This window comes from Odontesthes bonariensis, chromosome 22 (genome assembly GCF_027942865.1).
Source record: "Odontesthes bonariensis isolate fOdoBon6 chromosome 22, fOdoBon6.hap1, whole genome shotgun sequence".
Taxonomy (NCBI): Eukaryota; Metazoa; Chordata; class Actinopteri; order Atheriniformes; family Atherinopsidae; genus Odontesthes; species Odontesthes bonariensis.
Window position 1 is genome coordinate 728,495 of NC_134527.1, and position 25,383 is coordinate 753,877.

Below are 25,383 nucleotides of genomic sequence, written 5' to 3' on the forward strand. Positions count from 1 at the left end.
AAGCCACTCCTAAAGAAGAGAACTCTAGATGCCTCTATGATGAACAACTACAGACCTGTCTCTAATCTCTCTTTTATTTCGAAGATTATTGAGAAAGTTGTATTTAACCAGCTCAACGACTTTCTGAATGAAAGTGGAAGTCTTGATAAGTTTCAATCAGGCTTCAGACGTCATCACAGCACTGAAACAGCTCTGGTCAAAGTGTTGAACCACATCAGGTTGAATACTGATTCTGGTAATGTTTCAGTCCTGGTTCTGTTGGACCTCAGCGCTGCGTTTGATACTGTAGATCACAGAATCCTGTTGCACAGGCTGGAAAACTGGGTTAGACTTTCTGGAGCGGTCCTTAACTGGTTCAGGTCCTACTTAGAAGGCCGGAGTTATTTTGGTACAACTGGCAGCTATGAATCTGAGCGAGTGGCCGTGACCTGTGGAGTCCCCCAGGGGTCAATTCTTGGACCTCTTCTGTTTAACACTGGAAAAAATGCCCCTCCAAAAATAAGTAAAAAAACAACAAATAAAAGACGTTTTTGCTTGAAATAAGCAAAAAAATCTGCCAATGGAACTAGTGAAAATCGGCTTGTCAAGATTTCTTGAAATAAAATGTGATATTTAGGACTTTTGAGTTAAAAGTTATCTTGAAATTAGCTCAAAACCTCTTTAAATAAATAAAAAAAAAGCTTGTTTCATGTGAAATATGACTCAAAACAAGATGTTTTTAAGACTTTTTCACTTAACAAGATATTCCAGATGTATTGTATTAAAACAAGTCCCTATATCTGGCTGAAATGGTGCTTGTTAGGCAATTGTGTCTCATATTAAGTGGAACGAGATAGATTTTTTCCATTGTATATGCTCCCTTTGGGTCAGATATTGCAGAACGTTAACATCAGTTATGCAGACGATACACAACTTTATGTGTCTCTGTCACCATGGCGACTGCAGCCCAGCAGATGTACTGTGTCAGTGTCTGGAGGAAGTAAACACCTGGATGAGAGAGAATGTTCTACAATTAAATGAAGACAAAACTGAGATCATTCTGTTTGGGAGCAAAGAGAAGAGGGTCAGCGTTGGTAAATATCTTGAGACTCGGGACCTTACAATCACTGAGCGAGTTGGTAACCTGGGAGTGTTGATAGACTCAGATCTGACTTTCAGCAGCCACATCAAAGCTGTCACCAAGGCAGCTTTTTACCACCTCAGAAACATCAACAGAATTAAAGGTTTCCAGGAGAAACTCATCCATGCATTCATCTCCAGCAGACTCCATCACTGTAACGCTCTTTTAACTGGACTTCCCACAAAGAGCATTAAACATCTGCAGCTCATCCAGAACGCTGCTGCTGGAGTTTTAACCCGGACTAAGAGATCTGAACACATCACAGCAGCTTTAAAATCTTTACTCTGGCTTCCAGTCAGTCACAGAATAGATTTTAAAAGCCTGCTGATGGTTTACAATCTGTGATCTGTTCAGAGAATATAAAGCCAGCAGAGCTCTTAGATCCAAGGACTCAGGTCAGCTGGTCCAGTCCAGAGTCCAGACTAAACATGGAGAAGCAGCATTTAGCTGTTATGCTGCAAACAAGTGGAACAAACTGCCAGTGGAGATTAAACTTTCACCAAATGGAGACATTTTTAAATCCAGGTTAAAAACATTTCTGTTCTCATGTGTCTATGCATGAAATCTGCACGATATCTTTGAACTTATCTGGGCTGTTGCTTGTTTTTAAATTCATTTAAATCATTTTATTTGTTTTTCTTTATATTCTTTTATGTATTTTAATGCTTCTTCCACTCCCTGCTGCAATGCTTTTATTTTATGTAAAGCACTTTGAACTGTTTTGTACATGAAATGTGCTACAAATAAATCTGATTTGAAGGTTTTTATGACCTTTGAATGAAACTTTTGTATCTGAAGACGCAGCAGGTCGCCCTCCTCCTCCTCCTACAGTAAGGGAGGAGGGACAAAATACATGCTGCTGTTAGAGAGAAGCTTTGGATGGATGTGGAGAAGCAGAAAGTCTTTCTGGTGGTTTCACCTCCTGCTGCAGGTGGGCAGAATCAGAATCAGGAAAGGTTTTATTGCCAAGTCATTTTTACATCACGAGGAATTTGGCCTGGTCTGTTTGGTGCCATGAGAACAAAAAATATAATAATAATAGAATAAAGTAATAAATGTAAAAAAATGGGAACAGGTGGGGACAGGGGGCCCCTCTGTGTTCCTCACTGGGGCCCCTCACTCTCTGGGCCCCACTGGACCCGTTCAATGACCCTTCGAACCGTTTTTCAGAATAAAATAAAACAAATGAACGGGTCCAAAATGCGCGTGAGTGATCAACTCAACTCAACTTTATTTATAAAGCCTTTTAACACAGCCGTGGCTGAAACAAAGTGCTGTACAACACAAAACACAAGGCATAAAACACAAGAACAATATTAAAACAATAAAAAACAATAACAGAAACAGAGTCTCATGCTGGGTTAAAAGCCGGGGAATAAAAAGAAAAAATCAAAGATCAAAGGGAAATAATAATAATTATAATAATAATAATAATAATAATAATACATTTTATTTATAACGCACTTTACATTTACAATAAAATCTCAAAGTGCTACAGTGGGATAAAAGACAGATATTAGGTTCAAAAGCAGGGACAGTAAAATGCAAATAAAATACACAAATAAAAGCAGTGAGTCCTTTAAATGCAAAAACTAAATAAACACAGGACAGAGCATTTAAAGGGAGATCATCAAAAACATTGTTTTTAACTATAAAAACATTGTTTTTAACATTAATAGGCCCCCACTGAGCTGCGGCCCCTCGGAATGAGCCCAGGACCCCCCGCGGGGCCGCGGGCCTCATGTTGGGCACAGTTTGTGTTTGTGCGCCCGCGCGTGCGTGCGTGTGTGTGTGCGCAGCAGTAGAAACCTGGCTGGGCTCCAGGAAGCAGCCAATCAGCGCGCAGTGTGGGGAAAACACGGCTGTCAGGAAGAACCGGCCCCGCTCCTCCACCTGCGCCGCGCGCCGCTTTCCCGGAAGTTTTGGGCCCTTCAGGCGGCTCGGTTCGGCTCATTTCGGCTCGGTTCGGCTTTAACCGCGGCCGGAACTCACAGAAGTCACAGAACTCCGAGAATCCCGCGGGCGGCTCCACACAGAGGAACACCTGTCGCCGAACAAAGTGTCCGAAACTCCGCGACACCTGCGGCGGCCGCGCGCACTGGAGCCTGGGTGCGGGATCAGGACCGAACCGGATCCTAGTGGACCGGATCAGGACCGAACCGGATCATAGTGAACCGGATCTCAGTGGACCGTAATGGACCCTTAACAGACCGGCTGGGAGGATGTCTGTGAACGAGCTGTACACAAAGGTGAGTTCCCTTCACCTGGGAAACTCCTCCGTTCAGAAGTCCGTTCACCGCCGCTTGGTTTTTACCCGAACCGGGTAAAAAGTTGTGCTGGGTCATAATGGGTCAGGGTGTCGGACTGTGTTCTGTGCCGGACTGGCCTGCTCTTACATTCGGCCCCGACAGGAGTTGCTTTCTGCTCGCTGTGACCCACAGATGGGTGTAATTTCAGCCAGTTTTGAGGCACAGTCACCTGTTCGCTGGGTTGACCTCAGGCAGCAGAACCCACCAAAGTTCCGATCCTGGGAAAAGCCCAGAGCTGGGGTGGATGTGAGGTGAGCCGAATGTAAGAGCAGGGTGGGGGCAGTTCTGATAAAGTCACCTCTCAGGGAGAGATTACACCTCTGCACACTTATGGTTGAAATGGCTTTTTTTTAAAAGGAGTTCTGCGTGAGGCTGAGCAGCCGCAGCTTTGTCCTAGTTCTGAGAGTCAGGGAGCAGAAACTGGTCTGGGTTCTGTGCTGGATCAGGAGCTCCATCACAGCTCTGAGGCAGCTTCCTCCTGAATGATGCAGAAACAGCAGAACCCATTCAGGGGTTTCACATGTGGACACATTAAAGGGACAGTTCGCCTCTTCTGACATGAAGCTGTGTGACATCCCATATCAGCAGCATCATTTCTGAACATCTTCTTACCCCCTGAATATAATATGAATATAACATGAATATAATACTCACATAAATTCAGACTCTGGCTCAGGCTTTGGCTCGGCCTCCATCTGCTGCCTTCAGGGCAGTTTGGGGCAGATTAGTGACTCGTCTGCCCCAGCAGAGCCTCTGTAATCCACCTCCTGGACTCTGGAGTCCAGCCGTTAACAGGGCCACTTAAAGCCCCCCTAAAGCCCCCCCGCTGTGGGACTGCTTAATCCTGCTGTGGGGGCTGTGGGGGTCCGTCTGCTTTGTGCCCAGCTGAGTCATGATTCAGCTCCACGTGATCAGACAGAGGCTGGGCCCCCAGAGAGGCTGGGGACACAGCCTCTCTGGGGGCCCAGCGTGACCCTCTGATTGGTCAGCTGCCCCTCTGATTGGTCAGCCGAGCCTCTGATTGGTCAGTTGAGCCCTTGATTGGTCAGCTCACCCTCTGATTGGTCAGCTGAGCCTCTGATTGGTCAGCTGCCCCTCTGATTGGTCAGCTGCCCCTCTGATTGGTCAGCCGAGCCTCTGATTGGTCAGTTGAGCCCTTGATTGGTCAGCTCACCCTCTGATTGGTCAGCTGCCCCTCTGATTGGTCAGCTGAGCCTCTGATTGGTCAGTCGACCCTCTGATTGGTCAGCTCACCCTCTGATTGGTCAGCTGAGCCTCTGATTGGTCAGCTCACCCTCTGATTGGTCAGCTGAGCCTCTGATTGGTCAGCCGCCCCTCTGATTGGTCAGCTGAGCCTCTGATTGGTCAGCTCACCCTCTGATTGGTCAGCTGCCCCTCTGATTGGTCAGCTGAGCCTCTGATTGGTCAGCCGCCCCTCTGATTGGTCAGCTGAGCCTCTGATTGGTCAGCTCACCCTCTGATTGGTCAGCTGCCCCTCTGATTGGTCAGCTGAGCCTCTGATTGGTCAGCCGAGCCTCTGATTGGTCAGTTGAGCCCTTGATTGGTCAGCTCACCCTCTGATTGGTCAGCTCACCCTCTGATTGGTCAGCTGAGCCTCTGATTGGTCAGCTGCCCCTCTGATTGGTCAGCTGCCCCTCTGATTGGTCAGCTGAGCCTCTGATTGGTCAGCTGCCCCTCTGATTGGTCAGCTGAGCCTCTGATTGGTCAGCTGCCCCTCTGATTGGTCAGCTGCCCCTCTGATTGGTCAGCTGAGCCTCTGATTGGTCAGCCGAGCCTCTGATTGGTCAGCCGACCCTCTGATTGGTCAGCTCACCCTCTGATTGGTCAGCTGAGCCTCTGATTGGTCAGCTCACCCTCTGATTGGTCAGCTGAGCCTCTGATTGGTCAGCCGCCCCTCTGATTGGTCAGCTGAGCCTCTGATTGGTCAGCTCACCCTCTGATTGGTCAGCTGACCCTCTGATTGGTCAGCCGACCCTCTGGTGCTGAGGTTCCTGCTGGTTCTGGTGCTGTTGGTTGGGTCAGAACAGAACTCTGAAACGCTGCTGTTTGTCTTTCCTTCATCTGATGGTAAAACTGAAGCTTCGGGAACACAGACCTGGTTCTGGTTCTGGTTCTGGTTCTGAATTCTTCTGAATTCCGTCTCGTCTCTGAGGACTCGCGTCAGCATGCTGGCCTGAGAGGAAAAGAGGAACCAGGCAGCTTTATTATCGCCTTATCTGTGAACAGCAGCAGGAACTGTTGGCGCTGTTCCACACTGACCCTGATGCTGTGCTGCTCTCAGTGGCGTGCACAGACATTTTGGGGGCCAAGTGCTCGGGGGGGGGGGGGACTTTTTAGTGCATGTGGAACACTATATTATAAAAAAAAAGACACGCACATGTTGAATGAAATGAAAGTGTACTGCTCTAAAGCAGCATCCTCCTTGGTGCCATATCTTTAAAGATGTTGATGACCTCGCTGTGATTTATCGCAATGTCTTTTTCAATCGCAAGCAGGAGAAGGTCAGAGAGCCTTTCTTCACCACACAGGCTTCTCAGGCTACGGCTACACGAAAATGAAACGAGGGTTTTTTTGAAAACGGGAACGAAAATTATTGCCTCCACACAGGAAAGCTTCTGGAAAGAATCAGGTCCAGATGGAAACGATGAAAACGCTGAAAACGATGCAGTACACACGCCACACCTCTATGTGCGCTGTAAGCCCCCCCCACCGGTTACACCAGAACAATAGAAGAAGCAATGCGCATGCGTGTACGCCCCTACTACCAGCGCATCGCCTGTAAATGTTCCTTCAACAACGCCGCTGTAGTTAGCAGTGTCTGCAGCAGTGCTGCTATCAGTGTTGTGGTCCATGATGATCGCTGTCTGTCCTTGTTGTGTTGTCTTCTTCTTCCGGATTTTGAATGGAAGCCGAAAATTCTGGAAGTTCTGGAAGCCGCCACTGAGGCGTTGGCCATGTGGCTGTGACGCAGATGTAAACAAATCCGTTCTGGCTGTAACAATGGAAACGAAACGACGCCGTTCTCAGATCTTCCCACTCTGGAACCCGTTCTCCAAAACTATCCTTTTGGGGTAGTGGGAACGCCGGCTCCGCGTGGCCGAGACAGCCAAACGATAAGAAAAAGTATCGTTTACAGTGAAAAACGTTTCCGTGTAGCCGTAGCCTTAGTTTACTTTTGATGATTTTGATGATCTTTCAACTGAAGCCGTCATCACTGGTAATGTTGCATATATTTGGATCATTTTGACCAGCCGCGGCCGCTGTATTTGGGCAGGATGGGCAGAGCCCCGCCTTCCACACCCCCAACCTTTCTTTTATAGATAAAATATAGATAATTATGAATTATAGATAAAATATTTATTTCAACTTCAATCACAGTGGGAATCGTATTACACCATATTGTGGCTTGTGACGGACTTTGCGAGTGGAATCTGTTTTTATTTTCGCTGAAATATAGCCTACCTCCAGTGTGGCTGCTTAACGTTAGATCTGTGGCCACTGGCCAGGGCAGATGCCTGTCTGCCCTCAGCTGAGCCCGGCCCCGCCGAACTCTCGAGCACATTCTACCAATCAGAATCACTGTAGGCCCCTACGTAGCATAATATCATGTTACATTTAGCGCGCCTGTATAGATGCTATTGGGGCAGGTGTATGATCTGCCCTGGACATGGAAAGGACTCAAAGGGTTTAAGAAATATATTACTCCGCCCATCTAGCCAGTGGGAACTTCAGTGCCGCCAAACTCCCCTACAAACTTGTTGGAAAAAACGGATAACTATGTCGGATTTGATGAAGGATATTGGCTGTTTAATCCGGATTCACGTTTGTGGTAGGTAAAGATTTTACTTTATAGTTGCTATCTTACAAAGTTTAAGTGATTGTGAACGAAGTCTTTGCTAAATGGGAAACTGGGAGTGATTTAATGAAATATCTTAGCTTGATGAACAAAGCAATGTTGAGACAGTAAACAATGTGTTGACAGCTTCGTACATGTACAGTAGGTTACTTGTCTGCTAGCTTAGGTTGGAGCACTGTCGGTGTGTGTGACATGAAGCATTTTTTGGAAAAGGCAAAAAACACGAGTCCAGCAAGGCACATCTGAATTGTGCCATGAAATTAGCCATGCTAGGTAATGCTTTGCGACAAGTTTCCCTCTAATTGAAACTTAGGCAGTATTAATTCCTTTCACAAACTTTCTCTTCGCTCATTTTCACGTGGCTTTTGTGTTTGTAGTATGGCAGACTTTTATGCGAGTGCGCACCCCCCCCCCCCGCGTATGGTTGCATAGACTATTGGCCTATTGCGTATGCTCCATAAAAGCTTGCATTTTGATAACGCAGATCATCTGCCCCGCCTATTTTCCAGACCACGAGCCGCTACTGATTTTGACAAAGGCAGGAAAGGTCAGCTGGCCATTGTTTTCCCTCAGCATTGAAAGTATTTCTTGTAGGTTCTTTGAAGTAAAGCTAGAGTGGAAGACCTTTAGTTCTGTCTTTAGCTGCTCCTCATCTTCTCCATAGAACTCACAGAGAAGGTGCCCAGCTTCCATGGCTTCTGTGCTCGGTGTGCCTACCCAGTTAGCATGTACAGTTAACCCATTGAGGCCGGGAAAGCGTTGCCGCATTTCTACCTTTAAAGCCGGGGACGCTGTTCGTTATTCTACCTTTAAGGCCGGGAAAGCGTACACGTCTTTTTTCATGTATAAGGTTGTTTTGCACCAATTATTGACCTCTGCGCCAATTAAATGCATTATAATAGACACGTGAGAGTGTCGTCATGTTCCTCGTCTCATTGTTTTGAAGTTAAGTCATGGCCCTGTCACACTGTTGCGTATGAGAGAAGTGTATGAGTTGCGTATGAAAATTAATAATATAATTTTCATACGCACGAAAAGTCCTTGAAAATAAAGAATGACTAGCGTGTGAGTAGCATATGAACTGCGCATGCCCAGCGTACGTTTCAACGCGCCTATATCAGCAGCCTTTCCACATTGCTCCATTATTGCAGTAGACGACGCGCTATCAACATTTCTCGAGACATTCATCTCGATCATGCCTCCCAAGAAGCAATCGTAGTTTGCCCGGGCCCTGGGCCGAGGAAAAGGCAAAAAAACACAAGAATCATTCTCACCCAAACCTGCTGAAATGCCTGATGCACCTGCGGCTGATGAGTTACATGCTTCTGAGCGATCAAGATCCCCAACTCCTCCTCCATCTCCGCCCGTCTTGCGGAGATGGAGACGGGCGGAGGCTATAAATACGCTAGCTGTACGGTACACCTTCATGCCAACATATGGCAATTTATGTCCAGCGTTCTCCACCTATCAGTAACGTACCTATATCGTACCTCTAGCGTATTCAGCGTATGCCTAGCGTATGCTTAGCGTATTAACCATACGCACAAAAGTTTTGAGCATGTTGAAAAATTTATTTCTGCCTCAGCGTATGCCAGCGTGCTTGAAACGTATACAACCTATGCCTAACGTTCCCCTGGCGTATGTCAGCGTATGAGTGATAAGTTTCATACGCAACTCATATGCTTCTCTCATACGCAACAGTGTGACAGGGCCTTTACATTTAAAAAAAAAAAAAAAAAAAGTTAAGTTTCACCGAACAGCATGGAGGACTTTCAGTGGGAAGACATTTCAGACGGGAGCGATTGTGAGGAGTTTCTTGGCTTTGATGATGCTGAAGAACGTGCTGACCCAATTGATGCAGATTTATGGCGAGCACATGTGTTTGAGGATGGTTTTGAAGGGTTTGAATGTGAATGGAAGACTGACAATTACCACCGTAATCGATGGAGAGATTTCAACTGCACACCAGCGGTGAAAGTGGATTTACCTGCAGATGCCACACCGTTGCAGGCATTTAATCATATTTTTACTGGGGAGCTTTGGGCGCATCTCGTTTCTGAGACGAATAGATACAGTGAGCAGGTACTTCAGACTCCAGCTCGAGCAAAGGTGGCAAGGTGGTCACACGTAACTGTGCCGGAGATGACAACGTTTATTGGAATGTGTATGGGCTCCTTGTACTGCCAGTACGAAGAGATTACTGGCGATAAAATAAATAAATAATTTAAATATAAAATTTAATTTTATTACTGGTTTTTTATTGAAAATAGTGCTGTTCCTGCAGTTTACTTTTTACATTTTCTATTTTCGTGAAGGTGTATGTAAATAAACTCAATTTCCAAAGAAAGCCACAGGTGTAAGCTCTCAAATACTTTTTGAATTTTGTTTCTATCTGCTACAGAGGCTGAGAAATCAATCATTTAGTAGGCGTTGCTGAATTGCTGAATTTCCAGAAAAACTTCAGGTTTTAGGGGGTCTTTCTGAAATCGCCCGTAGGTTTTACAGGCATTCTTTTCCAGGCGTTTTAGGCCTAAATGGGTTAAGGGCTGGAATGACTCAATGATTCTTGATCTAGGGCTTCCAGTGTTCTCCCCTTTGAATCTCCTGTTCATCTCCTCAGTCATAATATCCAGGAAGGTGAACTACACGCTACTCCTGAAATATGCCTCCACTGACTCAAACTGAGCACCTACTTGAGACACTGTTACTGCACAGCAAAGTGATTACACGTTGGGCTTAGAGGGCAAACGGTTAGATTTTACTTGATCTGTATGTTACCTGGCTGGTGGGGCACGGGAGAAGAAGCCTGCCTGCGACCTGCCTGCTAAGCTGCTATGCTGCTGCAGCGCATCTGGCGTGCACGTGAGCAGAGGCGCACCTTGTCAACAGGCAACTGCTTGGAACCCCGAGCCACTAGGGGGCCCCCGAGAGCCGAGGTGCATTCAATCAAAGATTGTCTAGTTACTGTCTCAAACAGTGGCGAACGTTCGTGGTGAACATGTTTTCTTTGAGCAGTTAAATTTAAATGATTTAGTCAAAGATTGTCTAGTAGTTAGCATGCCATTCTATAATTCCATAATTGCATTGTTGACTTCGTCAAACTCACGTAGAGTTCCACCGTAGGCTGTGTTCGCAGAGAACTAGCCCCTCAGAGTGTTTGCGATTGTTGGCAACGTTCGCCAGAAATTCAAGGCTAGTGGAAAATAAAAACCATACTTATGAAATCGATATCATGAACAGCTTTACTTGTCACAAAGAATCTTTAAATGAACACAATTATTATTGGATGGCCAGCTACACCCGGTAGATAAATAGCAACAGGCGAATATCAAGTGCCAACGTAGACAACGTAGTCTTTTTTAGTTATTTATTTATTCTTTACATGTATATTTTAAAAATAACAATGTTTTTCATGTTTGGAACATGTTTGGAATAAAAAGAGGTTTTATTTCATACACTTTTCGTTGGTGGCAGATGTTTTGGTGATGAACACTGGTCGGTAGGGCCCCACAGACTCTAGAATCGCCACTGCACGTGAGTTCACGTGACAAAGGAAGAGAGATAGAGGTCGGGTGTGCACGAGGAGGTGGCTCATTTCGGGGCATTGTTTTCAGTTGTTTTTAATCGCTCAGGTTTTCAAAAGAACATTTCAAAACCGGCCTCAGTAAAATGTTAATAATAATAATAATTTTTAAAAAAAACGAAGTTTCAAAAGGGCACTTTCGTTGATAAAGGGCAGAGGTACCACCTGATGTTATGTATGCACGCCACTGGCTGGTCCTGTTCTGTTAACTCTGCTGGAGCTTCAGCTCCTCTGAGGACCGGCGGGGGGGGGGGGTGCAGACCTGTAATACCTCCCTTAAATGTGAACTGCAGCAGCTGTAATTACTGCAGTATCTCACCATCAATGTTTGGTTCCATTTAAAGGATTAGAACAGACGAGGAATCCATCTGTAGAAGTGATGCAAATAACCCGGTGAGTGAGCCTGCAGTCCTGTGTCCACAGAGAGGGGCCTGATAACTGAAGGCTCTGCCTCCCAAACTGGCAGCTGGTTCCACAGAGAGGGGCCCGATAACTGAAGGCTCTGCCTCCCAAACTGGCAGCTGGTTCCACAGAGAGGGGCCCGATAACTGAAGGCTCTGCCTCCCAAACTGGCAGCTGGTTCCACAGAGAGGGGCCCGATAACTGAAGGCTCTGCCTCCCAAACTGGCAGCTGGTTCCACAGAGAGGGGCCTGATAACTGAAGGCTCTGCCTCCCAAACTGGCAGCTGGTTCCACAGAGAGGGGCCTGATAACTGAAGGCTCTGCCTCCCAAACTGGCAGCTGGTTCCACAGAGAGGGGCCTGATAACTGAAGGCTCTGCCTCCCAAACTGGCAGCTGGTTCCTCAGAGAGGGGCCTGATAACTGAAGGCTTGATAACTGAATGTTTCCACCTGAGCTGTGAGCTGTCAGCGTGTGATTGGTCGCCTCTAACCAGGTGAAAAGCGGTGCATCTGTGCAGATCAAAGTTCCTCGACAGACTCTGAGACACACCCAGAGTTCACCCTGAGGCTGACTGCTGACTCAGCGGGGGGCGGAGCCTCAGCGGTGGGCGGAGCCTCACCTGTGTGTGACTCGTGTTTCACCTGAACCTGCAGAGCAGCTTCTGCTTCCCTCCCCCCAAACTGTCAGTTTATTATCAGAGTCAGTGCTCAGAGTTTCTCTGTCTGTCTGAAGACGTTTTTATATCGTTCTCAGTTTATTCTGCACTTAAAGGGACAGTTCGCCTCTTTAAAGGGACAGTTCGCCTCTTTAAAGGGACAGTTCTCCCCTTTAAAGGGACAGTTCGCCTCTTTAAAGGGACAGTTGGCCTCTTTAAAGGGACAGTTCTCCCCTTTAAAGGGACAGTTCGCCTCTTTAAAGGGACAGTTCGCCTCTTTAAAGGGACAGTTGGCCTCTTTAAAGGGACAGTTCTCCCCTTTAAAGGGACAGTTCTCCCCTTTAAAGGGACAGTTCGCCTCTTTAAAGGGACAGTTCGCCTCCTTAAAGGGACAGTTGGCCTCTTTAAAGGGACAGTTCGCCTCCTTAAAGGGACAGTTCGCCTCTTTAAAGGGACAGTTGGCCTCTTTAAAGGGACAGTTCGCCTCTTTAAAGGGACAGTTCGCCTCTTTAAAGGGACAGTTCGCCTCTTTAAAGGGATAGTTCGCCTCTTTAAAGGGACAGTTCTCCTCTTTAAAGGGATAGTTCGCCTCTTTAAAGGGATAGTTCGCCTCTTTAAAGGGACAGTTCTCCTCTTTAAAGGGATAGTTCGCCTCTTTAAAGGGACAGTTCGCCTCTTAAAGGGACAGTTCGCCTCTTTAAAAGGGACAGTTCGCCTCTTTAAAGGGATAGTTCGCCTCTTTAAAGGGACAGTTCTCCCCTTTAAAGGGACAGTTCTCCTCTTTAAAGGGACAGTTGGCCTCTTTAAAGGGACAGTTGGCCTCTTTAAAGGGACAGTTCGCCTCTTTAAAGGGACAGTTCGCCTCTTCTGACATGAAGCTGTGTAACATCCCATATCAGCAGCATCATTTCTGAACATCTTCTTACCCCCTGCTGCGTCCTGTGAGCAGAGTTCCAGCCTCGTTTTGGTGTTGATGAAGGTAGTCCGGCTAGTTGGCTGGGGTTTAAAAAATAAAGCCTTTTGCTTCTCAAAACAATATGCGTTGTTTGCTGCTCGGTCTGCACAGCAGGCAGTGATACGAAGGGAGAGAAAATAGGGCCAAGAGATTGTGAGGTCTGACTTTTTCCTGGAGAACCATTTTGTGATGCAAATGTATTACTCCAGAGGTCTTCAACAGGGTGTCCGCGACCCCCAGGGGGTCCGTGGAGGTACTGCGGGGGGGTCGCGAAATCTTTGGTTGAGTAGACGATTTTTAACAAAAATTCAAACAGTTTTTTCTCACAAATTGTGTGCAAACGTGTGCCATCCACAGATGGTTTGAGGATGCATTGTCCCATCTACATGCATGTTTAAAGTTAAAATCTGTGGATTATTTGAACAGCTCAGTGTTGTATGCAAGATGTTTGTTTATAAAAGGCAGTGGCACGGCCACCCTGTACCTTGCACATGTTTAAAATAAAAACATGAATATATTAACCTGTGTATTATTTGAATAGCTTAGTACAATAACAGAGTAGCTATGTTTGTACACGGCACTAGGCCCCGTTAAATATAAAACACAATTGTATGCCATATAAATAGCTGGGGGGGGTCCCTGTTCCAACTCTCCATCAGTTTGGGGGTCCCTGGCCTGTAAAGACCCCCTGTATTACTCTGTTGAACGCATATTGTTCTGAGAAGCAAATCAAATCAAATAAAATTTATTTATATAGCACATTTCATGTACAAACAGTTCAAAGTGCTTTACATAAAATAAAAGCATTGCAGCAGGGAGTGGAAGAAGCATTAAAAATACATAAAAGAATATAAAGAGAAACAAGTAAAATCATTAAAATGAATTTAAAAACCAGCAACAGTCCAGATAAGTTCAGAGATATCGTGCAGATTTCATGCATAGACACATGAGAACAGAAATGTTTTTAACCTGGATTTAAAAATGTCTCCATTTGGTGAAAGTTTAACGTAAACAGAGGCTCTTTGTGCCACACATTTATGCCCCCCCCCAACACATTCCACAGGAGGAATCCTCTGATTCCCAGCTGAACCGTGTCCTCATTACTGTGTGAGTTTCCTGCTGAGATGCAGCTCAGCCATTGGACGCCGTGTCAGCGTGTCCCAGATAAACGGGGTTCATATTGTCACCAGCGCTCCTCTGATTGGCTGGAGCGGGCTGTGACCCGGCGGCGAGACGAAAGCAGGGAAACCAGTGTTTCTGTTTGAGATGATCAGTTCTGGAAGTTCTGGAGTCACTGATTCCTGATCAGTTCTGACCGGTTCTGACCGGTTCTGATCGGTTCTGACCGGTTCTGACCGGTTCTGACCAGTTCTGGAAGTTCTGGAAGTTCTGGAAGTTCTGAAAGTTCTGGAGTCACTGATTCCTGATCGGTTCTGACCAGTTCTGACCGGTTCTGACCGGTTCTGGAAGTTCTGGAAGTTCTGGAAGTTCTGAAAGTTCTGGAGTCACTGATTCCTGATCAGTTCTGACCGGTTCTGGAAGTTCTGAAAGTTCTGGAGTCACTGATTCCTGATCAGTTCTGACCGGTTCTGACCGGTTCTGACCGGTTCTGATCAGTTCTGACCGGTTCTGGAAGTTCTGGAAGTTCTGAAAGTTCTGGAGTCACTGATTCCTGATCAGTTCTGACCGGTTCTGATCGGTTCTGACCGGTTCTGACCAGTTCTGACCGGTTCTGATCGGTTCTGACCGGTTCTGATCAGTTCTGACCGGTTCTGATCGGTTCTGACCGGTTCTGACCAGTTCTGACCGGTTCTGACCGGTTCTGGAAGTTCTGAAAGTTCTGGAGTCACTGATTCCTGATCAGTTCTGACCGGTTCTGATCGGTTTTGACCGGTTCTGATCAGTTCTGACCGGTTCTGACCGGTTCTGGAAGTTCTGAAAGTTCTGGAGTCACTGATTCCTGATCAGTTCTGACCGGTTCTGAACGGTTCTGGAAGTTCTGGAAGCCTGAGAGAGAAAAAGCTGCTGAGAGTCACTGATTCCTGATCGGTTCTGACCAGTTCTGACCGGTTCTGGAAGTTCTGGAAGTTCTGAAAGTTCTGGAGTCACTGATTCCTGATCAGTTCTGACCGGTTCTGACCGGTTCTGACCGGTTCTGATAGATCAGAACCAGCTGACATATTGCTCTCAGCTGAACATGTCAGACGGGGATAATGAGCCTCTTCAGGGCGCCGCTCTGACTGGTCGGACTGGTTAAACTCCCAGCATGCACCTCTGATGTCTTTAAGAAACGCCGCGATCAGACTGTGATGGACAGCTGTGCTGCAGCTGGATACGTGCACCAACGTGCACGCTTATTGATGATCAATAACTGCGTCTGAGCGCTGAGGCCCTCTGCTGTCGGCTCATTGGTCGAGGTGAAGCGTTGCGTAACTCTGGGTCACATGACTGGCATGGAAAGTGGATGGAAATGAGCTGCTGGTTTCTGTGGGGCAGCTTTGTATGAGAGCAGGTGGAGATGGTGATGTCATCACTCAGGTGTGATCAGGTGTTTCCCTCTGAGAGCAGGTGGAGATCAAATCAAATTTATTTGTAGCACATTTCATGTACAAAACAATTCAAAGTGCTTCACATAAAATAAAAGCATTGCAGCAGGGAAGCATTAAAAATACATAAAAGAATATAAAGAGAAACTATTAAAATTATTCAAATGAATTTAAAAACGAGCAAACAGTCCAGATAAGTTAAAGATATCGTGCAGATTTCATGCATAGACACATGAGAACAGAAATGTCTCTAACCTGGATTTAAAAATGTCTCCATTTGGTGAAAGTTTAATCTCCACTGGCAGTTTGTTCCACTTGTTTGCAGCATAACAGCTAAATGCTGCTTCTCCATGTTTAGTCTGGACTCTGGACTGGACCAGCTGGCCTGAGTCCTTGGATCTCAGAGCTCTGCTGGCTTTATATTCTCTGAACAGATCACAGATTGTAAACCATCAGCAGGCTTTTAAAATCTATTCTGTGACTGACTGGAAGCCAGAGTAAAGATTTTAAAGCTGCTGTGATGTGTTCAGATCTCTTAGTCCGGGTTAAAACTCCAGCAGCAGCGTTCTGGATGAGCTGCAGATGTTTAATGCTCTTTGTGGGAAGTCCAGTTAAAAGAGCGTTACAGTGATGGAGTCTGCTGGAGATGAATGCATGGATGAGTTTCTCCTGGAAACCTTTAATTCTGTTGATGTTTCTGAGGTGGTAAAAAGCTGCCTTGGTGACAGCTTTGATGTGGCTGCTGAAAGTCAGATCTGAGTCTATCAACACTCCGAGGTTACCGACTCGCTCAGTGATTGTAAGGTCCCGAGTCTCAAGATATGTACCAACGCTGACCCTCTTCTCTTTGCTACCAAACAGAATGATCTCAGTTTGGTCTTCATTTAATTGTAGAAAATTCTCTCTCATCCAGGTGTTTACTTCCTCCAGACACTGACACAGTACGTCTGCTGGGCTGCAGTCGCCATGGTGACAGAGACACATAAAGTTGTGTATCGTCGGCATAACTGATGTTAACGTTCTGCAATATCTGACCCAAAGGGAGCATATACACTGGAAAAAATCTAAATCTTACCAAGTATATTTGTCTCATTGAGTATCTCATTACACTTAATATGAGACACAGCTGCCTAACAAGCACCATTTCAGCCAGATATAGGGACTTGTTTTAATACAACACATCTGGAATATCTTGTTAAATGAAAAAGTCTTAAAAACATCTTGTTTTGAGTCATATTTCACATGAAACAAGCTTTTTTTTTCATTTGAAGAGGTTTTGAAGCTAATTTCAAGATCACTTTTAACTCAAAAGTCCTAAATATCACATTTTATTTCAAGAAATCTTGACAAGCCGATTTTCACTAGTTCCATTGGCAGATTTGTTGTTTTTCTTACTTATTTTTGGAGGGGCATTTTTTCCAGTGTTAAACAGAAGAGGTCCAAGAATTGACCCCTGGGGGACTCCACAGGTCACGGCCACTCGCTCAGATTCATAGCTGCCAATTGTAACAAAATAACTCCGGCCTTCTAAGTAGGACCTGAACCAGTTAAGGACCGCTCCAGAAAGTCCAACCCAGTTTTCCAGCCTGTGCAACAGGATTCTGTGATCTACAGTATCAAACGCAGCGCTGAGGTCCAACAGAACCAGGACTGAAACATTACCAGAATCAGTATTCAACCTGATGTCGTTTAACACTTTGACCAGAGCTGTTTCAGTGCTGTGAGGACGTCTGAAGCCTGATGGAAAGTTATCAAGACTTCCACTTTCATTCAGAAAGTCGTTGAGCTGGTTAAATACAACTTTCTCAATAATCTTAGATATAAAAGAGAGATTGGAGACAGGTCTGTAGGTGTTCATCATAGAGGCGTCTAGAGTTCTCTTCTTTAGGAGTGGCTTAATGTCAGCTGTCTTTAGTGACTTGGGAAAAATGCCTGATGCCAGTGAGCTGTTAACTATTCGTAGGAGATCACTTTCTACTGAGGTAAAAACAGTTTTTAAAAAGTCGGATGGTATTATGTCAAGAGTGCAAGTTGTTGATTTCAGATGCCGAACTGTTTCCTCTAGGATTAGGTTTAAAGTGAATCTCTCAGTTCTTTAAATCTTTAAATCTTTACACGTTGATGCTGATTATTCTTTTCTGTCAGTCCTAAAGGCGGCGTTCTGTTGGTTCTGAAGACATTCGAGTGTTTGATTCCGTTAGAACGAACGTGAAATATTTCCTCAGTTGATTTATTTTGTGTGTTTCAGTTCACCCGGGTTTGGATCCCAGACCCAGATGATGTGTGGAAGGCAGCAGAGATCACCAAAGACTACAAGGACGGAGAACCGGTTCTCCACCTGCAGCTGGAGGATGAAACGGTAACATGTGTTCTGATATGTTCTGATGTGTTCTGATATGTTCTGATGTGTTCTTATGTGTTCTCATGTGCGTTCTGATGTGTTCTGATGTATGTTCTGATGTGTTCTGATGTGTTCTTATGTGTTCTCATGTGCGTTCTGATGTGTTCTGATGTATGTTCTGATGTGTTCTGATGTGTTCTGATATGTTCTGATGTGTTCTTATGTGTTCTGATATGTTCTGATGTGTTCTTATGTGTTCTCATGTGCGTTCTGATATGTTCTGATGTGTTCTGATATGTTCTGATGTGTTCTTATGTGTTCTCATGTGCGTTCTGATGTGTTCTGATGTATGTTCTGATGTGTTCTGATATGTTCTGATGTGTTCTTATGTGTTCTCATGTGCGTTCTGATGTGTTCTGATGTATGTTCTGATGTGTTCTGATGTGTTCTGATGTGTTCTGATGTGTTCTGATGTGTCCTGATGTATGTTCTGATGTGTTCTAATATGTTCTGATGTGTTCAGATGTATCCTGATGTATGTTCTGATGTGTTCTTATGTGTTCTCATGTGCGTTCTGATGTGTTCTGATGTATGTTCTGATGTGTTCTGATGTGTTCTGATGTATGTTCTGATGTGTTCTTATGTGTTCTAATATGTTCTGATGTGTTCTGATATGTTGTGATGTGTTCTGATATATTCTGATGTGTTCTGATGTGTTCTGATATATTCTGATGTGTTCTGATATATTCTGATGTGTTCTGATATATTCTGATGTGTTCTGATGTGTTCTGATATATTCTGATGTGTTCTGATGTGTTCTGATATATTCTGATGTGTTCTTATGTGTTCTCATGTGCGTTCTGATGTGTTCTGATGTATGTTCTGATGTGTTCTGATGTGTTCTGATGTGTTCTGATGTGTTCTGATATGTTGTGATGTGTTCTGATATATTCTGATGTGTTCTGATGTGTTCTGATATATTCTGATGTGTTCTTATGTGTTCTTATGTGTTCTGATGTGTTCTGATGTGTTCTGATGTGTGTTCTGATGTGTTCTGATGTGTGTTCTGATGTGTGTTCTGATGTGTGTTCTGATGTGTGTTCTGATGTGTGTTCTGATGTGTGTTCTGATGTGTGTTCTTATGTGTTCTTATGTGTTCTTATGTGTTCTGATGTGTTCTGATGTGTTCTTATGTGTTCTTATGTGTTCTTATGTGTTCTGATGTGTTCTGATGTGTTCTGATGTGTGTTCTTATGTGTTCTTATGTGTTCTTATGTGTTCTGATGTGTTCTGATGTGTTCTTATGTGTTCTTATGTGTTCTGATATGTTCTGATGTGTTCTGATGTGTTCTGATGTGTTCTGATATGTTCTGATATGTTCTGCCTGTAGCCTCTGGAGTACCCTCTGGGTCCTAAGAGTAACCCGCTGCCCTTCCTGCGGAACCCGGACATCCTGGTGGGCGAGAACGACCTCACAGCCCTCAGTTACCTGCACGAACCTGCGGTGCTGCACAACCTGCGCGTCCGCTTCCTGGAGTCCAACCACATCTACACCTACTGCGGTGAGTCCTTAGGCCCCGCCCCCTTACGGAGGCCCCAGGTGGTTGTTTACGTTTCTTTCTCTACCGATTCTTTAGTTAAAGGTAGGGTAGGAGATCCTGGATTTTGAGTCCAGCGAAGCTGCATTTTGAAAATACACCGGTAAAAAGTCCCAAACCTTTTCTTCACTTTCCCCCCTGAAGGCACGCCTCTAGAGTACATGAACGCGCACGAAGGTGCACGAGCGCTGTTCTGACAGCAAGCATCGATCGCTGCCGTATTTAGTATTTAGTTTATGCTAACTATACGTTTAATAATGCTAGGTGCTAGCCAAGCTGGCTCTAGTTTAGCTTCTGGACGCGTAATTCGTTCACGGAGCAGGGTACGCGCACAGGGGGGGTGGGGAGGAGCAGATTGCAGTTTGATAGACGGCATCAGTATCCAATCATTGTTAACGGTCCGTTCAGTATGATTGGATAGTGTTTTTCCTAGATTGTACGTTCTAGAGGCCACTAAAACTTTTCATATTAATGTCAAAACTTTTAATTAATTGGTTGCAATGAGGGTGTGAAGAGAATTTCAAGCAATATGTAAAAAAATGTTCCAGAAAAAGATCCCCTACCCAACCTTTAAGAAAAGAGGTCTTTGGTCAGTTTTTCATCATCACTGATTGGGGCGTGTGCTGTGGGCGGAGTCAGGGCGTAAAGGCATGTGCTGTGGGTGGAGTCAGGGCGTAAAGGCATGTGCTGTGGGTGGAGTCAGGGCGTAAAGGCATGTGCTGTGGGCGGAGTCAGGGCGTAAAGGCGTGTGCTGTGGGTGGAGTCAGGGCATAAAGGCATGTGCTGTGGGTGGAGTCAGGGCGTAAAGGCATGTGCTGTGGGTGGAGTCAGGGCGTAAAGGCCTGTGCTGTGGGCGGAGTCGGGGCGTAAAGGCGTGTGCTGTGGGCGGAGTCGGGGCGTAAAGGCGTGTGCTGTGGGTGGAGTCAGGGCGTAAAGGCGTGTGCTGTGGGCGGAGTCAGGGCATAAAGGCATGTGCTGTGGGCGGAGTCAGGGCGTAAAGGCATGTGCTGTGGGTGGAGTCAGGGCATAAAGGCATGTGCTGTGGGTGGAGTCAGGGCGTAAAGGCATGTGCTGTGGGTGGAGTCAGGGCGTAAAGACGTGTGCTGTGGGTGGAGTCAGGGCGTAAAGGCATGTGCTGTGGGTGGAGTCGGGGCGTAAAGGCATGTGCTGTGGGTGGATTCAGGGCGTAAAGACGTGTGCTGTGGGTGGAGTCAGGGCATAAAGGCGTGTGCTGTGGGCGTAGTCAGGGCATAAAGGCGTGTGCTGTGGGCGGAGTCGGGGCATAAAGGCGTGTGCTGTGGGTGGAGTCGGGGCATAAAGGCGTATGCTGTGGGTGGAGTCGGGGCATAAAGGCGTGTGCTGTGGGTGGAGTCGGGGCGTAAAGGCATGTGCTGTGGGCGGAGTCGGGGCGTAAAGACGTGTGCTGTGGGTGGAGTCAGGGCATAAAGGCATGTGCTGTGGGTGGAGTCAGGGCATAAAGGCGTGTGCTGTGGGCGGAGTCAGGGCGTAAAGGCGTGTGCTGTGGGCGGAGTCAGGGCGTAAAGGCGTGTGCTGTGGGTGGAGTCAGGGCATAAAGGCGTGTGCTGTGGGTGGAGTCGGGGCATAAAGGCGTGTGCTGTGGGTGGAGTCGGGGCATAAAGGCGTGTGCTGTGGGTGGAGTCGGGGCGTAAAGGCATGTGCTGTGGGCGGAGTCGGGGCGTAAAGACGTGTGCTGTGGGCGGAGTCAGGGCATAAAGGCGTGTGCTGTGGGTGGAGTCGGGGCATAAAGGCGTGTGCTGTGGGTGGAGTCGGGGCGTAAAGGCATGTGCTGTGGGCGGAGTCGGGGCGTAAAGACGTGTGCTGTGGGTGGAGTCGGGGCGTAAAGGCGTGTGCTGTGGGTGGAGTCGGGGCGTAAAGGCGTGTGCTGTGGGCGGAGTCGGGGCGTAAAGGCGTGTGCTGTGGGCGGAGTCGGGGCGTAAAGGCGTGGCGCCCTGGCTCCGCAGCACGTCTGTACGGTGCTCAGGTGCTGATCTGCTCTCTGTGCGCCGCAGGCATCGTGCTGGTGGCCATCAACCCGTACGAGCAGCTGCAGATCTACGGCGAGGAGGTGATCAACGCCTACAGCGGGCAGAACATGGGCGACATGGACCCGCACATCTTCGCCGTGGCCGAGGAGGCGTACAAGCAGATGGCCAGGTACGCTCACCCGTCAGACATGTTGACCGCCGCAGGCTGACAGCATTGTGGCGCATTGTGGAGCATTGGTCAGACTATGTGCATTCAATGTGTAATTAACACAAGTGTAGTGCAATATGGGCAATAACTCAACCATAGTGCTATAACTTATTTTATTTAACTCTTTACTTTGTATATCTTGTATAGCCTATATTCTTTTTTACACTTTGTTTTAGATTACTCTACATTAATTATATATTAATGATATATTATATTAATAATTCTATATCATACTGTATTTTAGATTTATAGAGATCCTATGTGTGTGTTTGGAGCTACTGGGGACTTGAATTTCCCTGAGGGAGTCATCCCAAGGGGTAAATAAAGTTGAGTCATGGGGCAAATAAACGTGAAATATTTACGTTTTTATTAAAAAATAAATAAATGTGGACTTCGTCTGTAGTGTGATAATTAGCTTACTATTTTGATGTTACCTAAACGTTTGAGAATTAAGCAAGTTATGTCTCGAATGTTTGAATGTTTCACCATCAACACAATGTTGTCGGTGAGAGAGCTGCCTGTGGTAAGATGGCCGCCATCTACGGACGTTCCACTCCGTTGCCCAGCAACGCGGACAAGACATCTAGCCATTTATACATATCTATGATTCTATACATATCTATGCTTCTATACATATCTATGATTCTATACATATCTATGCTTCTATACATATCTATGCTTCTATACATATCTATGCTTCTATACATATCTATGGTTCTATACATCATATCTATGATTCTATACATATCTATGCTTCTATACATATCTATGCTTCTATACATATCTATGGTTCTATACATATCTATGGTTCTATACATATCTATGCTTCTATACATATCTATGCTTCTATACATATCTATGGTTCTATACATATCTATGGTTCTATACATATCTATGCTTCTATACATATCTATGGTTCTATACATATCTATGGTTCTATACATATCTATGCTTCTATACATATCTATGCTTCTATACATATCTATGCTTCTATACATATCTATGCTTCTATACATATCTATGGTTCTATACATATCTATGGTTCTATACATATCTATGGTTCTATACATATCTATGCTTCTATACATATCTATGCTTCTATACATATCTATGGTTCTATACATATCTATGCTTCTATACATATCTATGGTTCTATACATATCTATGCTTCTATACATATCTATGCTTCTATACATATCTATGGTTCTATACATATCTATGCTTCTATACATATCTATGGTTCTATACATATCTATGGTTCTATACATATCTATGCTTCTATACATATCTATGGTTCTATACATATCTATGATTCTATACATATCTATGCTTCTATACATATCTATGGTCCTATACATATCTATGCTTCTATACATATCTATGGTGGCACTCACCTGATCATCTCTTCTTCTGTTGTGCTTTTGCAGAGATGAGCGGAATCAGTCCATCATCGTGAGCGGGGAGTCCGGAGCGGGAAAGACGGTTTCTGCCAAGTACGCCATGCGGTTCTTCGCCACGGTGGGCGGCTCCGCCAGCGACACCAACGTGGAGGACAAGGTTCTGGCCTCCAGCCCCATCATGGAGGTGAGGAACCGGAGGTTCTCCTTCAGCTGGAGCTTCAGAGGGTCAGAGAGCCTGATTATTACAACACACCAGGAGGATTATGCAGATCTTATCACAACCGGCTCTTTAATGAGTTAATGATGATGGAGTATAAGCTGGGTGCATGAATAATCTGATTACTTCCAGCTAATCAACAGATTAAAGCCACAGAATTAATAGCTGAGTTTTATTTTAATCTGTGGGATCAAACACTCAGTTTCTCCAAAGTCATGTGGAGGTTGGGACCGGCTGAATAACAGGTGATGGACTTTCAGGAAAGAGGAACAGAAGCTCTGCTGTGAGAACACTGAAACCATCAGTCTGCTTCCTTTCTGCTTAGTTTGTGTTCAGAACATGTGACTCATGTCATATCCCAGATGTGATGTCGTATCCCAGATGTGATGTCATATCCCAGATGTGATGTCATATCTCAGATATGTCATATCCCAGATATGATGTCATATCTCAGATGTGATGTCATATCCCAGATAAAAGTAATACTTGAAGCAGAGCTCTCTCCATTTCTCTCTCGCTGATGTCTACCACAGCTGTTGTTTTTTCCTCCTCCAGGTTTGTTTCCTGTTAGAACAAGTACTTCTTCTTCTGAATTATACGCACTGACAGTGTAGCCTACAGCGCCCCCTACAGCCGAGTTTCTTCACTTCAAACCAGAAGTGTCCCATCTTCGCTGCCCATCTTTCGCCGTAGGCTGAAAACCCACCTCTTCAAGAAAAACTACGCTGATCCGCCCTCTTAGGACAGCACCTGCGCCGTCCCAGTTCGTTACGCACTTATTGTTTCCTCCACCTCTGGCACCCTCTATATTTTCATTACCCCCTACACGAACCAGGGTTTGCATCCCATTCCTGCTTATCTTACCTCTTTTATTTCTTCCCCTACCCGAACCAGGGTTTGCATCCCCACCCCGCTGTGACTGGTGTGCAGTTGGTGAGAGGCTGGTTGGTTATCGCACTTACTCTAGCACTAGTTATGCTCTTAGCTGTTTGGTTTTGGAAGGAAATGCACTTCTGATTTCTTGTGACCTGAAGTTCTTTTGCCTACCGATGTTGAACGCACTTATTGTAAGTCGCTTTGGTTAAAAGCGTCTGCAAAATGACCGTAATGTGATGTAATGTAACCCTTTGTGCACGTTAAGCCCACTGAAAGAAGAAGTTTATCAAACTTTTATCCTGGGTAGAAATGGTTAACCACAGTTAACAGCTGTTCTTACAGCATGAACTCTGTCAGGTCCATAGCTACAGAACCCACAGGTGGTCACATGACCCACTGTGTGCTCTTTCCCGCCAGGCCATCGGAAACGCAAAGACCACCCGGAACGACAACAGCAGCCGCTTTGGGAAGTACATCCAGATCGGCTTCAGCAAACACTACAACATCATCGGGGCCAACATGAGGACCTACCTGCTGGAGAAGTCCCGCGTGGTCTTCCAGGTGAGTCCGCCGGGCCGCCGCTTCATGGCCGCCGCTTCATGGCCGCCGCTTCATGGCCGCCGCTTCATGGCCGCCGCTTCATGGCTGCCGCTGTCCGACCCGTTTGAAGTGAGCTGAGTGTCTGTGGTTTGTGTTCCAGGCCGAGGACGAGAGGAACTATCACATCTTCTACCAGCTGTGCGCCTCGGCCAGCCTACCAGAGTTCAAAGACCTGAGCCTCAGTGAGTCTCTGCCCCAAGGTTCTGTGGGGTTCTGTGGGGGTTCTGTGGGGTTCTGTGGGAGTTCTGTGGGGTTCTGTGGGAGTTCTGTAGGTTCTTTGGGGGTTCTGTGGGGGTTCTGTGGGGGTTCTGTGGGGTTCTGTGGGAGTTATGTGGGGTTCTGTGGGGTTCTGTAGGTTCTGTGGGGGTTCTGTGGGGTTCTGTGGGAGTTCTGTAGGTTCTGTGGGGGTTCTGTGGGGTTCTGTGGGAGTTCTCTAGGTACTGTGGGGGTTCTGTGGGGGTCCTGTGGGGTTCTGTAGGATCTGTGGGGGTTCTGTGGGGTTCTGTGGGAGTTCTGTAGGTTCTGTGGGGTTCTGTGGGAGTTCTGTAGGTTCTGTGGGGGTTCTGTGGGGTTCTGTGGGGGTTCTGTAGGTTCTGTGGGGGTTCTGTGGGGGTTCTGTGGGAGTTCTGTAGGTTCTGTGGGGGTTCTGTGGGGGTTCTGTGAGGTTCTGTGGGGTTCTGTGGAGGTTC

General features: G+C 46.1%; 1 protein-coding gene across 3 annotated transcripts in view; it reads left to right on the plus strand.

Annotated features, from left to right (window-relative positions):
- myo5b (myosin VB) overlaps window positions 1–25,383 on the plus strand; it is a 57,143-nt gene that overhangs the window by 1,437 nt on the left and 30,323 nt on the right. For 2 of the 3 annotated variants that reach the window (XM_075456309.1, XM_075456311.1), the window contains exons 2-7: window positions 17,697–17,807; window positions 19,180–19,351; window positions 21,418–21,562; window positions 23,029–23,185; window positions 24,512–24,655; window positions 24,795–24,876. In XM_075456309.1, coding sequence (XP_075312424.1) covers window positions 17,697–17,807; window positions 19,180–19,351; window positions 21,418–21,562; window positions 23,029–23,185; window positions 24,512–24,655; window positions 24,795–24,876 — 811 coding nt within the window. Of the gene's footprint in view, window positions 1–2,953; window positions 3,370–17,696; window positions 17,808–19,179; window positions 19,352–21,417; window positions 21,563–23,028; window positions 23,186–24,511; window positions 24,656–24,794; window positions 24,877–25,383 lie in introns of those variants that run through there. The other variant, XM_075456310.1, reaches the window with a different exon arrangement.